General features: G+C 35.5%; 1 protein-coding gene across 9 annotated transcripts in view; it reads right to left on the bottom strand.

Moving 5' to 3' along the window:
* Positions 1 to 18,459, bottom strand: part of BICD1 (BICD cargo adaptor 1) — a 177,816-nt gene that overhangs the window by 22,765 nt on the left and 136,592 nt on the right. For 5 of the 9 annotated variants that reach the window (XM_033117934.1, XM_033117931.1, XM_033117933.1 and 2 more), the window contains exons 5-7: positions 15,815 to 16,909; positions 11,081 to 11,232; positions 8,108 to 8,315 (exon numbers count right to left, since the gene is read on the bottom strand). In XM_033117934.1, coding sequence (XP_032973825.1) covers positions 8,108 to 8,315; positions 11,081 to 11,232; positions 15,815 to 16,909 — 1,455 coding nt within the window. Of the gene's footprint in view, positions 1 to 6,829; positions 7,024 to 7,997; positions 8,316 to 11,080; positions 11,233 to 15,814; positions 16,910 to 18,459 lie in introns of those variants that run through there. The other 4 variants (XM_033117929.1, XM_033117928.1, XM_033117930.1 and 1 more) reach the window with 3 other exon arrangements.

The following is an 18,459-nucleotide window of genomic DNA, read 5'->3' as shown; positions in this document are numbered from 1 at the left end:
TCTTCCTTCTCGTCTGTAAATTCTGGTTAAAAATAAACAAAAAGATGAGTATTGATATAAAAAAAGCCAAGATATATTAAGTAAAAAATAAGCATGTGTAACAATGTTTGTAGTTGTGCCAATGTTATTGTTAATACATATATAAAAATACATATTTGTGAGTATATGTATATAGTTATATAAATTTGCTTGTATATGTAGAGAATATTTCTGAGAGGATACACAAGTTTGTCTTGGCACAGTGTGGCAGAGAGACCTACTTTCTATTTGTACACTCATTTCTACCTTTTGAATTTTGAACCATAATTATCTATTGAAAAAAATATACTTAAAAACTATAAAGACATTTGAAAAGGAATAAGAAAAATAAAATAAGGAAAGCCTATATATTTATATTCAACATTTTACTCTACACTACATATATTTATGAATTTTGCCCTCTAAAATAGATATTTTCTTATAATTGCCTTGGTTTGGGGGATGCATATATTAAAACAACCAAATAAAGAAACTCCAAAATGATATAGGTATGTGCTGCCTGGATTAAATAATAAGAAAAGTGAATAATTGACTAAAAATTTCCAAATGCAATTGTTATGCAGATTTTATTACATCACCTATGGTAAATCATAATGTGAAATATACTATTTATAATACTGTACAACATAAGAACTACCTATATACATGATAAACAACAATAAAGCCATATATTTTGCGATAGTGTAGAAAATCTGAATTGAATACCAGTTATCCAACAAATTGAGGACCTCCTGTGTGCAAGGTACAGGGCAAGATTCTAGGGATTAAAAGCGGCTTACTGACTGTTTCTTTTTGGTAAGGACAACTCTAGGAAGACAAACTGTGACTGTGGCATCTGTCATGGGACATAGAGGAGGAAGCAGCTAATTCTGCCTAGAAGAGATGGCAAAGGATCAAAAAAACCTTCATAATTTTTTGTGCATTTATATGCACAAGGTAAAACTGGTATATATGATACATATAGTTTAACCCTTGGCAACAGAAATAAGGGGGAAAAACATCATAAAATTCCAAAATATTTTTGTATAAAACTGCTTATCTGGATGAAAATCAAAACATTCAACAATATTGGAGGACATTTGGTATTTATCTAAACAAAGCAAATATAGAACTATTTGGGAAGAAGTTAGCTAAATTCCTGTATTTTTCAGTTTTCAATTAGCTGTCATTACAGAGATGGACAGAATCTAATGACACATCTCTCAGATGACATTCTTCACATTGCACATTCAATTTGAGATCATTCTATACCAAAAATTTCCTATAAAAATGAAATTGCTACTTGAAGAAATACTGAAAGAAATGAAATTTAAGGGTGTTGTATGTTTCCACTGTAAAATGAATCATGATTATTCCTTAACAAGAAAGAAAAACACTCTTGCGGCACACATGATACTCTAAAATTTGCAGATTTGATATAATTTCTAAAACTTACATGATACTCTAAAATTTGCAGATTTGATGTAATTTCTAAAACTTGCATATTACATTGGAGCAAGATAGAAAAATGTATTTCCAACATGTGTTGGTAATTTTTTGAATTAACTTTTGTTTTGGCAGATTCCAAACTCAGGGCAACATTCTCTAGGAATGTTGCCCAGGGAAATGCCCAGGGAAGAACTCTATGGAAGCCAGGTTAAAAGAGAATACGAGCGTAAACAATTACAGATTTCAACAGAAGATTGTTCACTCCAGCTATTTCAAGAATTGAATCCTGCGGAAAAACAAAGTATAGTGATATGGGGGAATGGATCACACATAAAGATAAAAAGCTTTTATAGGAAAAAAACATACTTTAGGGGGGAAAAAACCACTGAGGCCATCAGTTCAGAGTAAGCTGAAAGAGCATTTACTGAGTCCCTTCTATATACAAACCACTGGAGGATGAAAGAGCAAAGGCAGTTAGAGTAGGTTGTATGTACACGGGACATGCTGCCTTTCAGCTACAGTTAGACTTCTCTAACTTCAGACACATGTGAATATGCATATTCCTCACCATTTTGATTCTGAGTTTCTACAACCTCTCATCTGCTCATTTCATTAGTCTCCGTATATATGCTGTTAGGGTGATCTTATATAATGAAAATCTGGTCCTATTCTTAAAACTGTTAATTATGCCCACAGAATAAAGTCTGCTCTCAGTAAACTGGCCCTGTTTTCAGATCCCTGCCCACCTTTCCAGACTCATTTCCCATCACTCCCAAGTCTGGCCCCAGTTTCTAGCCCCAAGCTCATGGCTTTTGCCCAAGTTCACCTGCTTTCCTATAAGGCGTTTTTCATGACCCACACCTGCACTCCTATCTTCTGTCTATTAAGGTCACGTCTCACGACCAGTGCTCATCTCTCTTCTGGGAGGATGTTCCTAATCACCATAATTCCTCTATTTATCCCAGGAGCATCTATTAACATCATTATTTATTTGTCTATTTACCTCCCATACCAGATTATGAGTTTCTTGAAGATCATGGATGGAGTTTTATTTGAATATCGTTATATCAAGAGCTTAAAGTGCCTGACACATAGATGCTCGATATATTTTGTTAAATTTGGATGAATGAGTGAATAAGCAAATCGGTTAATGGGGAAAAAAAAAGTAGTTTTACACAAGAACATAGGCTTTACCATATAACAAACAGACGAGTAAATGTCGTACTTGTTTGAATGTAATGAAATATAAAGGCAATTTTCACTAATGAATATGTTAGTGTCTAGTGTTGATTATACATCTAAAGGGGTGATTTGCCTAGCTAAGGTTAACACTTTCTGTCAGCTGCTTTAAAAATCAGTAAAATCTAAAATCTAAATTTTTTTTAGATTTTAAAACAATGCCATTCTTTCATACTAGTTCAGTAATGGTGTCAGAGAAGGGAGGTAAGGAAGAGACGGGGAGGGACAGACAGAATTGAAATGATACAGGGAAACAAAACATACAAGAGAAAAAACTTCTACATGGAAAATACAGTGGGAGGAGCAAATTGCTTAGGCTATTTCTTCATGAAGAGGTTTCAAACTTGCTTTCTCAAGTTTGAGATTTCTTGCCTATCCTGTACAAATGAAGCAGTTATTTCTGAAATAACAGAAATAACATCTCTTGTCTGTGAATTACATAGATTTCTTTTATATATTCTGGTAGACTGATTTTAATTATTGATTAAATGTAAGATTTTATTATTCTTATGTAGGTCTAGGTCGTTAAGCCATCAAGATAAAATGTCAGCTACAAAATAACCAATTATTATTTTATGAAGGTATAGTATCTGCTGCCTGACTGCAAACTTGTTGATGACAACAGGGTCCCTTTTTGATTCAAGTTCATCAAAGCTGGCAGGCACATGTGGGAGGACACTGGAGTTTGTATGCAGAAGGAAAAAGTCAAGAACAAGGAAGTCAACAAGCCATGGCCAGACGCAGAATTTCAGGGGCTGAGGTAGCAGAGACTGAGCCAAAGTCAGACGCAAGGATTAGCATTTTCCTCTAAATTGTTGCAAATCAATTAGTACAATGTACTAATCAATTAGCACAAAACATTCTCCTAATTTTGAAAATCAATGCCCCACCGAGAGCTGATTCTCCAGAAACTGGGAAATTGTGCCTTGAGGAAGATGGGGTTTTCTGCTGACCACCTCACAGAAATGAAATCTATTTGAAAAGATCTCTTATACATGGTAAATAATATTTTATCTTTTGTGTCTTAAAATTTTAAATGAGATTTAGATCTCTCAATTCCTCAACCAAAGGACCCAAATCAAATTAAACTAATTCCAGTTTATTGATTTAATCCCTTCAGTGATCCTCAATAGAAAAACCCCTATAGTTGTTTAATAGAATGAGATATAAAATTACCTAAAAAGATGTTAAAAATCTATTTCTAAATTTATTTTAGAAAAAAATGGTTATCAAAAAACATTCTGATAAATTAATAGCTAATTGCCCTTTAAAAATGATGACTATATATATAATTACTAGCATTAAATTTTATAATCAATAACTTATAAACTCATGAATAAAAAATACTCAGAAAATCTATTATTTCCCATGGGTTTAAGATATTTCTTGCATAGAACCTAGGATTGGATATATATGGCATATTTTTCCTTAATGAGCTTAATAAAAGCATTTTATATAGTAAAGTCATCATAAATAATGTTTACTATGTCTTACCCAATATAGTTCAGCCTAGAAAAAATAATATATAGTCAATAATGCAAATAGTTTTAGAAGCTACAATTTGTTTGTTGTAGATGTTTGGTCAGTTTCTATAGTAATACATTTAACTGGAACTTTTTAGAAAATGCTACTGGGTTGATCTAATAATTTATTAAGAACTAATCTGGTTGCCTGCATGATATACAATTAAAAATTCTTTGGAATATAATAACATCTTTACCTCCACCCCTCTTTTATTATTTTAATTTCAAAGAGATGGTTAAAAATGTAAGGTTTAGCAATATGCTAAGTTGTCATAAAGTGGTTTTCTGGCCTATTGATGATTCTGAATTCTATATCATTTACATCTCTAATCTTGTATACAGTCGTTATATCTAAGGCCAATGACGTTTTTTGGTTATTAAAAACTAAAGCATTTAAGACAACACAATAGTACTCTCATCCATGTATGTTTACTAGCCTTAGAGTTGCAAGATGTGTACAGTGTGCATTAAGTAGTAGAAAGATTCAGAATGTGTGGGAATGAGAAAAATATTTTGTGGGACTGTTACTACAGTGATAATACCCTTTTTGACAGCAACATCAAAATGCAGCAAAAACATAAAAATGTTCATACTTTTAACCCAGTAATCTCATTCTTGAGAAAAAAACTGATGGGAAATCGAATGCATGAAGATATTCTCAGCAGCATTCTATAACATTTAATAATGAAAAACTATCTCAGTGGTTAAGAAGAAGTAGTGATTATGTGGTAATATCTGAAATGAAATTTATGATACAACCTTTTAAAACAAAAATAAGACTAGGTAGCAACATGGAAAAGTTTATATATGTTAATGATTTCTACAATGTAATGACAATAATGACAATAATGTAAAATATTAGGTTGGTACAAAAGTAATTGTGGTTTTTGCAATTGTTTTTAACCTTTTAAACTGCAATTACTTTTGCACCAACCTAATATATATTCATGAAAACAATGATAAAACAGTCATTAAACAAAACGAAAAATTATTAGTTATATTTATTAATTTTTAATCATATTGATATAAAACCTTTTAAATTAAAATACTAGGGTTACTTATCAGTCATACCGTTCTTTTCTAAGTTCTAGTGGATAATGCTACTAAATCTATCTGGCACACTGAAAAGACTTGTGAGATTTATTCAAGTTAGGTGTCCTGATGAATTATTACCATTTTGGTGATTCACAAATACTTCAAGGTACCTTCGAATGGAGTCTAAAACAATAGGAAATCAGCTCTGAAAATAGAAACACCCAACAGACTTGTTGCTTTTTTTTTTTTTTTAGGTGTACATTTGTTAGACTCTTCCAACTTATTGCCCCTACTGACTTCCTCAAACATTTTTAGAACTTTGAACATTATATTCTGTAAATTTCCACACATCTCTTATTCCAATCAGTAGGCTGATACATGAATCAGATAAGGAAAGTATTAGAGATCCAAAGGCTGAGGTTTCCAAAAAGGAATTAAGGTAAAATGGAAGTAAATTAGGTAGGAGGTAAAATTTAAGTAAATTAACAGAAAAAAAAAAAATCTGTGGCAAAGCTGAAAAACTCACAGGCTACAGTAGGGGCTGGAAGGTAACAGAAACAAGTGCAACAGGCTGGGTATAAGTCATAGGGAGTGAGGGGGGCTGTGGTCCACTGCAAAGCTTGCCCTTTTTAAAAGCAGCAACCACTACACAGCTCCAACAGGTTGCTGATATGCATGAATGCAGACCTACGGCGGCCAGATATTCATAATCATTCAAAGGAAGCCAGAAAGATAGATGTTCATGTGAAATCTGAGTTTCAAACTGTTGACAACTAACTTGAATTCGTTTTCATTTTTCATTCTCTATGATAGCCAAAAAAGTCATTGCCCTTGGGCTTATTTAGTTTCATAGGCTTCCTATGTGCCACCTCTGATCTATAGTTAGCATACAGGGACTTCTTGAAAGGATGATCTTTGTTTGCAAGAAGTCACATTTTCAAGTGAGGTTCTTCATAGGAAAAAGAAAAAGAAAAATGCAAAACAGTGAAGCTAAAGTAAATTGTGAGCATATCGGTAAGCATAAATCAACAAGAACATTATAATAAGACCTAAATGTTCCTGAGGAGCAAAACCTTAGAGAATTTTAGTTTTATTTCTCTACAAGGATTGAGGAGACATTCTGAGTCACTACAAAAGGAGATTTTATTAAGATGGCTCCGTTACTGAAAGTACATTAAAAATGATAGGAACAAAATGACAAAATTTGACCAAGATGGAATTGCTATGAGCTACCAAATTGCAACCAGGATCCAGGTATGTGTCCTGCACTGTGCTTGTTGCACGTTTCCCGTTATCTATCCCATTCCTTTCAACTCTCATTTTCCATCCATGGCTGTTGTTAAAAGGAAGTCCCTGGATAGTCCTAAGGAATGATGGTCTGGCTGAGTAAAGGAGCAAATAGGAGGCTAAGTGTAAAGGCGTTTTCACTTGAGCTGGAGGAATTTACCTGTCATCAAAGTTAGACTCTGAGGATGTGGGGTGGGCATGAGTGGTTGGAAGGAAGGGGAGAGTTGTCTATTCAACTAATCATTTGCATCACATGCACCCAAGGAAAAAATGTTTACCTGGTGGAGCCACGGTTAACCTTTTTTCCTTGCTGAGCCGGTGCCCTTGGATGAATTCACTCATGGAAGGGGGGCCCTTCAGAAGAAATGATTCTGTGGAGGTGGGATCAGGGGGAACTCTTAATAAATTCTGTAGGTAGGAAGCCCCTGAAGTCCTGGGACGGCTCTGATCACAAAGGGAAGGTGAAAATTGTCTTGCAGGAGATCCAAGAAAATACATATAGGAAACAAAAAAGTTTTACTTTAATTACCTTTCAAAGCCTCACCAGTGACAACATTATTTATATTGGTATTTGACTTTTTTAACATGTAAATCAAGATTTTTGCTAATTGTTTAGTTTCCACACCAGGATACAACCCTACTTGAAAACTGTATTGGATACTGAAAAAGAGATTTATTATAGTTAGTCAGTTTTAACCACAAATAGAAAATATTTATATTATTTGATTCCTTACTGAAAGTTCCTAAAATAAAAATTTTACCATTAACTGAAAATACAGGGTAAGTAATTCAACACCCAGGACTCTGGAAAAAGGTCAGAAAATCAAGCCACTAAAAACCTTACAAGTGATTTCTTTGAGCAATGTTCACATACGAAATGAAAAAGCACAAAAACCTGCTTTTAAGAAAAAGGTTATACAGATTCTATTCCATTTTACCTAAATATAAACATTTCGCTTCAGTCAGTCATCAGTTTTGGTAACATGGACAAAAGTTCCCCTAAGAGAACATATTCATATCCTTGCCCCATTAAAGAGAAGCTGGTAAATAGCACCATTACCAGAGGTACAATGACTTTTAAAATCATCACCCATGTAAAATATAGCTTCGTTCTTAATATCCACCTTTTATCTATGGATTTTTTAGGTTGGAGGTAAGGGAGAGGCATATTTATGCATACAAGGAACAGCAAAAATAATGACAAGACACTTGGAAGTTATATTATGAGGTGGGGTGTGGGCGACACAAAGGAGTAAATAAACACAATTATCAAAAAGGTTTTGATTTGGAAAAACCAGCATTAGTAAGACCCATTTATCCACCCAGTTCCAGTTTTTCTCTTCCTTCCTTCCCTTCCTCCACCCTCCGCAATAAGAACATATCAATTTTTGCAGTTAACTAAAATCTGGCCACTGCACCATACTATAAAGATTGCTGCATGCATACCTTTTCCTCTGAGTGCCACTGCTGACCCGAATGTTGGGTGTCTGTGGGCCCTGACTATGCAGGAGGTAAGTGTCTATGGTGGGCACGGTGACTGATGCCTCCCCACTTACTTTAGGGCTGCCGATCTTGCTCTTTCCAAATTTGCCTTTGCTGCGTCGGGACTGCTCATGGTCAAACTCTAAGTCCTCCAGCCGCTGGGTCAGGGCGAGTTTTTGCTGGATAGCCATTCGTAACAAACTATTTAGAGTCTTCTTCTCATCCTCTGCAGCTGCTAACTGTCTCTGCATTTCATCCAACTGTGTGACGTATTCATCACATCTGGAACCAAAACAGAAACGTGGTCAGGGGGCCAATGGGTGGCTCAGTCGGTTAGAATGTGAGCTCTGCCAGTTCGAGTCTCACATGGGCTAGCAAGCTGCGCTGTCCACAACTAGAATGAAGACAATGAGCGGCCACTGAGATCCCCAGAGGCCGGATGGCTCAGTTGGTTGGAGTGTATGCTCTCAACCACAAGGTTGCCGGTTTGACTCCTGCAAGGGATGGTGGACTGCACCCCCTGCAACTAAGATTGAACAATGGCAACTGGACTTGGAGCTGAGCTGCGCCCTCCACAACTAAGATTGAAAGGACAACTTGACTTGGAGCTGATGGGTCCTGGGAAAAACACTGTTCCCCAATAAAGTCCTGTTTCCCTTACCCAGTAAAATCTTAAAAAACAAACAAACAAACAAACAAACAAAAAAACCATGATCAGTAGAAAATCTTGGTGAAACTGAATTTGGAATTTAGGTTGAAAGTAATAAATGTTACTGGAATTTAGAACACTGGCCTTCATAGAGAAGAAATGAGGTAACCTACTCTCGTAGAAAATTGGAACTAGTAGAGCAGGTTCAATAAATGATGGTTCATCTATACAATGGAGGACATGTGGGGATATTTGTAATAGGTGACATGTTAAACCCCAGGGACAGAGTTATTGTGGGGGCTGCTCATGGTGGCAGAAGAATAAACAATAAAGTCTCAGGTGGTGTTCACAGCATCTTAGATGCGCTACAATGGCTTTTTCTACTGTGTTCCATGGAGGAACGTGACAAGTTTATTATAGGCTATGCTTGTAGCATGCAAAAGAATAATAATATCTATGAGGAAAACATTTGTTCTTTATATCTATAGGTTTTATTTTAATTGAGTACAGATTGCAGCTGCCACTGCTTTCAGTGTGACAGATTTGCCTGGATTAGAAACCTGAATGCTTTCAATGATTTCTCACCCAGATGATAAAGCAATAAGTGTCAAAGAAAACCAAGACTTGCACAGCATTTGATACAGATATACAAGGCTGTCAGCCATCTTTGTTCAGGTTTGATACTTGTGCTGCAGCAGGAAGATCAGCTCAGTGATCTATTTTCCCCACCAAAGGTAAAAGCTGAGCACATACACATTTGGAAGGAAGAATTATTCACACAATTAGTCAGAGTTTTTCTCTGAGTCTATTTACCCGCTAAGATAATAATAACAAATACTCTTCATGCACTAGCAGATAGTTTAATGACTTTGTGGAGTTATGCAAAATGTATTGTACAAACTCTGAAATCAGCACGAGCCTTGTGGCCTTTTAAAGAAAAAATAGGCCCTGTAGTGAAAGAACTTGAGATCCGGGTGGGTCCCTATTTTCTTTAACCTTGAATGTCAAAAAGCACCGTTGGCATATCATAAGAAAATTCAGGGCTTAGTAAAATACAATGTGAATTGCAGGGCCTTGGATATGTTTTAATTGGTCAGATAACAATATTTTCTTTAAAAAATACTATGGAGTAAGGAAATTGCTATACCTGAAAAAAAACAAATTTCAATGAAAATACAGTATGTAGGGGTAACAATTCTTATATAAACTAGAATGAGACTTTAAATGTCCCTTTAAAAATGTTTTGATTTTTTTTTCAAAGAGGAAATTTCTGTTTTCTTGATTCTACACATAAGCCTGACTGATTTTTTTCATTAATGCACCATCCTCATTCTCTGTCCTGCCACCATATAGTGGCCAGAGGTATATATACTCTACTCCCCAAACTCTTACCATGTTTGGAGACCCAGAAGTCAGTTCTGCTCAGTGCCCGCACACCTGTGTGGTCCCTCGGGCACTCAGCCTCCTTATCACAATCTCCAAGAGACTCAATCATGAAGTATAAGCTTGAACCTTTCTCTCCTGACACCCAAAGAAAGCTGAGCAGATTCCTGGACTCCTATAAAACCCAACATTTTCTTTTACACTTACATCAGCTACATGTAAATTATTTATTGAATCGGCAGCTAAAGCCCTAGTTATGTTTTGTGAACTTTGTACTCAGTTTCCATCAGATAAGATATATAACTGTTTTTGTTTTGGCATTGAAAAGTGACAGCAGGAAAGATCACGTATTAAAAATCTCAGGATTTTGAATGCCTTGAATTAACACATTCTTAACAATCACCTGAAGTTTAAAAACACAATACAGGGGCACTTCATAATGAAACTGGTAGGGGGAGGTAATAACTAATACTTCTCTAATTAACTAGTTGGGCAATGTGAAGAATTTGGTGATATATATATTTTAGAAGTTTTCATTAAATCACAGTGTATCAAAGTAAATAATTAGCTCATATGAATATTAATCTTTATTATGATGGCATCTATCTCATATAATACTAATGAAAGGCACTTTTATGTATTTTAGTCACAGAAATAAATTTCAGTGGTGATAATATAATATTTAGCCATTTTAGCAAGTAAGTTTTTTTCCCTTATTAGAAGCTTTTGGGGGGGAGGGGTTCTAATTCTTTTGGGCACATAAGCTCTAGAAAAATATATCTGTTGCATTGATTTAAAAATACTTCTATGTAACAGAATTGCTTAATTCAGTACTTCCAGTAGAGGGCTCTGGAAAACAGCACAAAACGTTTTAGATTTGTCTCTTATATTTTCCTCACATCTTACCCTTTTAGATGGTCCATCAAATACACTCAAGATACACAAAGATGCAAATGTAAATTTTTAAAGTTTTTCCCCAAGTACCACACTTAATCTTGGAAGAAAAACCAATTACCTTGTTGCAAACATTGCTCTCAGGGATGAGAAAGTTGCTGCATCTTCTTTCAAAGCCTTCAGTTCATTTCTAAGTTTCGTCATAGTTTCAGTCACCATTGCTTTCTCATTTTCATATTTGTTCTTGAGATTAGCTAGTGCCACCTCAGCTGTCTAAAGCAGAAAAATCACAATGCTTACAATTTTCATCAGGAAAATCTATCATACAGATTTCTTCATGGGTCTATTACTTTCTTTCATAAAAGGAAAGTGAAATTGATTTGGTTAAATTTTATATAAATATATATGTGTACTCTGGATATAAGGCAGTTTAATGTCAAAACATGTTGTGAATCCATAATGTGGTTAAATTGCCCTAGAAGCCAGCTGTGAACCTGAGTCAGTATCAGGAGGCAATTATAGTAATTCAGTAAATATTTAATGCAGATTGTTTAGAGTGTAGGATTTTCAGACATGAAGGGAGCCAAAATGAAACTTTATACAAGAAGAATTTTATCATGGAGAAGTTAGTGAAGAAGCACAGCTTCCAACTGAGATACAATACAACTCAAATATTCTTGTGTCACCTGTGCTCTGCAGGGCTGAAACAAATAGAATAAAAGTTACAGGTCATTGCAATTTATGACATGAGTATATGACAGTCTATATTTTACACTTAAGGAAAAGAATTAACAAAGAACCAATTACTTTCTAAGTCTTTGCATACAGCTTCTTCAAAATGATGAATTATAGCCAAATTCAATTGTAAAATTTAATAATCAAATTTCAATAATCAGATAATCAAATAAAAATAATAGTCAGATTTTAATAGTCAAATTTAATTCTTCACAATCTCCATAAAAGCAAAGATTCCAAAATGTTGAATGAATTGAAATATTTGTTTGAATTTTGGATATGGACATGTCTCAAGTTCTTGGAATTACCGTGTTTCCCCGAAAATAAGACCTAGCTAGACAATCAGCTCTAATGTGTCTTTTGGAGCAAAAATTAATGTAAGATCCAGTCTTATATTATATTAGATCTGGTATTATATTATATTACATTACATTACATTACATTACATACATTATATCATAAAGACCCCATCTTATAGTAAAATAAGACTGGGTCTTATATTAATTTTTACTCTAAAAGACACATTAGAGCTGATTGTCCGGCTAGGTCTTATTTTGGAGGAAACACGGTAATAGTGTTTCAAAAGTGAGAACTAGCCTGACACACAGTAGGAAGCAAAAAAAATGTTGACTGAATCAACGCATAAAATGAATGCATATTTAGGGACTATCTGTTTGATGCATAGCACATGGCAGGAATATTTAAGCCAAATTGGAAACACACAAATTTTACAAACTGTTAACTACAGCTTTTCAGACTGTGTAAAAATATTTAATACTAATGAAAAAGTCCCTTACTAATGAAAAATATCCATTACTAATGGGATTTTTCAGGTAGACTACCCTGGTTTTTTCACATTTCTTTTTGTGCTTGAAATGAACCACTTCAACTTTCTTATGCAAAGCGTCACATTCTATAAACAGATTCTTTTTAAATTAAAACAATGTTGGAATGGGGTAGTTTTTTCATGTTTTGATTCCAGAATAGTTTCTTATTAGTTTTGATTGAATTTAAATTCAAATTAAAATGAGAAGTTACCCATCTAATAGTTCAATATGTCCCATAGTGCTATAACTTAGTTAAAATTTCAGAAGTATTATAAATTCAGAAAATTATCCAGAATGCAGAGGTTGACCTGGGAAGAATGACCATTAAAAACTTTTTTAATTTTTTTAAATTTAGATACATATTCATTTAGGACAGATAAGTTTAAGTTGTGAAAATGTAGATGTAACAAATTTGTAAGCACGTAGAGCCACATGGTCAGTTATCCAAGGGGAGCAGAGTAGGAGGGAGGAGAGAAGCACAGATCTGAAATAAAAGTACAAAATTATTTATTATTTGTGAGAAAGGCCCTCAAAGGACTCAACTTCGTGCACAGACTGTTCAAAGCTTTTTTCAGAATTAAGTAATCCTAAATATCCGTAACCTATTAGATTTGCTGACATCTGCATTTGCCACATTCTCCACACACTCCCAAAGTTGACTTTCTAAATAAAAAAAAAAATTCTTTCCAGCCACAGAGACCTTCAAAATTATTCCCTGAGTACATCATCCTATTCTGCGCCTCTCTCCTTACTGTTCTTTCTGCCTGGAGTTATTTCCTCCTCTTCTAGAAAACGACTCCTTACCCTTTAAAAACAAATTCAAGTGTAATTGCTTCTGTGAAGTTTTTTCCAACTCCTCTAAGAGGCATTAGTTACTTCCTCTGCAAAGTTCCCATAACTTGGATCACAGCATGTGTAACAGCAAACTGTAATTATCTGTTTCTATTCTGACATTCCCACTAGTCTGAGTCCTCTCCGGGAGAGTAAGGACCAGGGATTAGTCTTCTTTGAATCTTTAACATCTAGCACAGTTTAGTACATTGATGGTACTTCATAAACATTTGCTTATTTCATCGAGAGGACACTGTGCCTACAAAAAAAAAAAAATCCTAAAGTATATTAAAAGATTCACAGAGAATGCCGAATGCCTATTTTAAAATAGAAGAATCTCTTTTTTTTCCTATACCACAGAATTCTCACCTTAGCCTTAATAATTCACATTCCACAATGTCTAAATACAATGGCTATCATCTGTGGATACTTGAAGCTATTTATAACACATAAGCAGCACAGCAATAGACCGAACATCCTTAAAATTTAAACTAAATACATGGCTAGAAATGTGTTTTCATTCAGTTTAGTGAGCCTATGAGGGTTGTAATTCTAATATAATGCAAATGGTAGCACAAACCACTATAAAAATAAAAATCCATCCAGGAATGCTTTGTTCTCCTCTGAATTCCTATGGCACTGTTTATATAACCATTCTAAAGTGCTTGATGCGTCCTACTGTGTTTCCCCGAAAATAAGACCTAGACGAACAATCAGCTCTAATGGGTCTTTTGGAGGAAAAATTAATATAAGACCTGGTATTATATTATATTATATTATATTATATTACATTATATTATATTATATTACATTACATTATATTATATTATATTATGAGACCCGGTGTTATAGTAAAATAAGACCGGATCTTATATTAATTTTTGCTCCAAAAGATGCATTAGAGCTGATTGTCTGGCTAGGTCTTATTTTGGGGGAAACACGGTATCTTATAAACAATTACAGGCATGTGTTGAACTCCTACTAGATTACTAGTCACTTATTTTTGCATCCCTACTTACTACCTGCCATGAAATATGTAATCAACGAATGCTTGTTCACAAATCAGTGTCTCTTGGCTGACCAACCACTCTTATCTATATCTTTGTGTCAGTTACGCATCTTGCCATTTTTACAGACCTAGGTTTCTACACTGTTAATATTCACCCTTCAGGAAGAAGTCAGAGAAGTTATCTGCATGGCTTGACCAAGAATGCTCGGTATATTATGTCCTTGATAAAGGTTTCTAAGTCTTATCTAATGTGGTATTAGTTATTTATAACCACTCTAAATCACTGGTCTTTGGATTACAGCAGTGTTTATGGTAACAAATTCCTTCATTCTGACCTCAAATTGCAGTCAGATCTCTCACAAATTGTTTATGCACCCTAATCTTTTCTATTTCTCTGAAATGATGGCACAAAATAAGGTCCTATTTTTGCCCTTAGATTTATATAAAACATGTTTCTAGTGCAAGCAATATTATTGCTTATGGTATAGACCTCCAAATTATATCAGTGGATTTATGGGAACTGCAGATAAAAATGCTAGAAAGCTGCACTATGGATGACATAATAATAATGTGGTTTCCCCTGGACAAGGGCAAAAGGAGAAGGAACTCTGAATCTGAAAGTAACCCTCACTTTCTACCACTAGCCCTACTTACGTTTGCAAGAAGGTGTTTGATGCTTTGTTGTTTCTCTTTATCAACACCCCTTTTCAAAAAGCAACCTTCTCACATGTACCTTTCAAGGCTCCGTTTCCAGAGAAACTAAAGAGAAGTTAAAAATATTTTCCTGTCTATATCTCATAGCACTGCCACCCAGGTAAAGCTGGAGGGCGGAAAACAAATTCAGTCATCAAGGAGATCCAGGAATTAGTCAGGTAGGGTCATGTTATAGCATTCTTACTTATTCTCGAAGGACAAGATCCATGGTTAAGAAAAATTCTCTATTGCTTTAGCTCTGACCCAGGTGAATTAACATCCCAACTGAACCTAAATTTCAGATATTTGGTCACTGACAGAGCTAGCGCACATTCTCTAGAGAGCTCTCCTCTGTTTGCTCCAGCTAACTGCCAGTGTCTTTCTTGCTGTGTCTCCCTGGTGTAAGCTGCCATGCCAGCCTATTCTGCCATCCCTCCATCTCCTGTTTTCACATTCAATGACAGCTGGAATCCAGCTAAGTACCACCTGAACTGCCTTTCTATGTCTGCATGGATCTTCTCCTTTTTTCCTGCTTTAACTTCCTCACCTCCACCTAATGGGGCATAGCTACTTCATCCATTCACTCACGTAAAAGTAATTCTTACATTCTGATCTGGCACTAGGATATAGTTTGCTTCATTTCTCTGCTGACCAGGAGTCTGAACTCTCATCCTGATGATAGTAGACACTCAAAAACGTTGAAGAATAAACTAGTTAAGAAAGCATTAACTAGCATGCATTGTCAGTAGAATGAGATCACCTGCTTGTTGGCTTTCAGCACTGCCCTCAGTGTGGCGATCTGCTCCCGCTTGGTGCTCAGCAGTGACTTGAGCTTGAGAAACTCTTCCATTAAGGCTTCCTTGTCTTTATCGATCATGGGGGCCAGCTCCCGTGCTGCTGCTCTTTGACGAGACAGTTGCAAGGACCGGTCCACAGCTTTCTGCAGATGCTTGATTTGGTCCCGGATTATGGCATTAAGGTTGTAGATATTCATTGGCTCTTTGCGGATGTCACTTGTATCTAATACTGGAGATGACGGTGGGGCAGTAATAACAGGAGAGATGGTGGGGGTCTTGGTTGGACTTGGTTCTTTGCTGGCCTCTGTGTTTTCTTTTGTAACTGGTTCAGAGGAGGTCCTCGTTTCTACTGGGGATGACACACCCCGCCTGGCTAACCGTGGAGACAAAAGTCCCCTGGGATCATCAGGACCTTTCAGGCTCCCACTACGGGTGACTCTGCTTTGCCTATAGTAATCCAGCATGACCCTGTTGGGGGTTTCATTATTACACAGACATACATGGTGGTAAAGCTGAGCTAGTTCCTCACTAAATGTAACCAATTCATCCTGGGCTGTATTAAGGGTATTGTGATTTTCATTGGCTATGCTGGTCATCTTTTGCAACTCTTTCTCCATGTGGGCCATCTTCTCGCCACTCTCCCTGGTGGTCTTTTCAAGGCTTGTCACCTGCTCGTCATACATTTGGATCTTACTCTCATACTTGGTCTTCTCTTCAGTATGGTTTTCTACAGATTTATTGTATTTCTCCTTTAAGGCTTTAATTTCAGCTTTCAAATCTATCACCTCAGTTACCGCCACTCTGTATTTGCACTCCAGGATCTCTAAGCCGTTGATGTCCACCTCATAGTCATGGGTCTCTTCCCCTGAGTCCCGGCCCTTCTCCCCATCCAGCTCAGACTTGAGCTCCTTGCTGTTCTGCAGGCCCCTCATGGCATTGACGTGTTCCGTGAGCCGGTGTACCCGTTCGTGCTGCTCTGTCAGTGCCCCCTTGGTGTGTTCCAGCTGTGTCTGTGACTCCTGTAGATTGGCCAGAAGAATGGCCTTTTCCCGCTCTACCTGCAATGGCAAAAAGAAAGTCTCAAAATGACTTCAATGAAATGTCATTGACGAATGGAATCCACTCACAGTCGGGGATATATACATTTCAAATGACTGCAGCACAGCCAATGTTCCCCCTATTTCAAAATAAATTGGAGTGTAGTGTGTCTTCTTATTTCAGCAGTTCCAGTAAGTCAATCAATCTAAAAGTACATCATTCTAAAAGAATTATGCTATGCATATTTATCCATCCAAATTCTCATGCATTATATAAATACACTCATAGAACTTGCATGTTATTCAAACAATCTTATTTTTATCTTTTAATGCTTTCCAGAAAACATAACATGATTTCAAGAGATAGTACTTAGCATTGTCTTTCTTTTGAGAGCCTTAGAGTATATCTGCTCCTTAGTTCATGTGGGATAAGTGACTGTCTCAAGGTGCCTATGAGTCATCTTTTTCCTTCCCAGACCTTCACCCCAAAACAAGCTTAAAACTTAAGGCTTTAAGTTACTAAATACTGCTGAGAACCCTATGTCCTTAAAAACAAGCATTTAATCCCCCAAATAGACAAATACTAAATGTGATGGCTTTTAATATAAAAGTCAGAGAATATAGGGTGTTGGGACTCAAAAAACAATTTACAGATCATTTCAATTCCTTCAGTCCCAATTAAGAATTTTTAAAATTAGTAATTAATCTGAATAACATGACAATTTTATTATTATATAGGTAGTATTATTGTATATTGAAAAATATTCAGGTCTCAGTATAAAATACTATCTCATTAAACATATGAGTGTATACAATCTCAATGAAAATGGATTATTTCAGGAGTTTTATTGTTTTTCTTTTTCTCTTGAAAATTAAGTGAATTTGCTCTGAAAAGTCTAGACATCATTTGATTAGTATATATGGATACAACAAACAAAGCAACTTCCAAAAAGCCCTTTAATGGAAAAAGCCTTAAAATAAAAACAAAAATTGGACCAGACCAAAATGTCCTAAAGCTTAAGAGGCAAAAGTGTTATAATGAATGAGGTAATGCCTTTAGAAGAGTTTCAATCTTTATGCTGCAAATTCACATTTAACATAAACATTTTCTAAGTCTGAAAGGGTAAGTCTATCAGTTTCTTCATGATAGCACCTCCAGAAAACATCAAACAGAACTTTGTCTCTTTTGTGTATGTATGCTCCACATACAGTGCTAATTTCCACACTCAATACATCCCTGATGGAATCACTTGAATATGGAATGGTATCTAAATTTTACACACACACACACACACACACACACACACACAAACACAAATACTTTTTCTAGACAATTAAGGTTGGTCTGACTTAAAAAAAAATTACTAAATTATGGATAATTTTGTAAAACTCCAGCATTTTCTCAACTACCGAGACTTACAATACCTTAAATTGTATTTGAATTTCAGAGAGCAGTACTTAAACTATTGAAAATACGTTGTACTTCAATAAATACAAAGCACTTTAAAGATTAAAATTACTATACATTTTAAGTGTACTATTTTAGTCTCCATTTATGAAGAACTTATCCA

Source organism: Rhinolophus ferrumequinum, chromosome 10 (genome assembly GCF_004115265.2).
Source record: "Rhinolophus ferrumequinum isolate MPI-CBG mRhiFer1 chromosome 10, mRhiFer1_v1.p, whole genome shotgun sequence".
Lineage (NCBI taxonomy): Eukaryota > Metazoa > Chordata > Mammalia > Chiroptera > Rhinolophidae > Rhinolophus > Rhinolophus ferrumequinum.
Note: the sequence above shows the minus strand (reverse complement) of the source record. Positions and strands in the feature narration are given on the sequence as shown.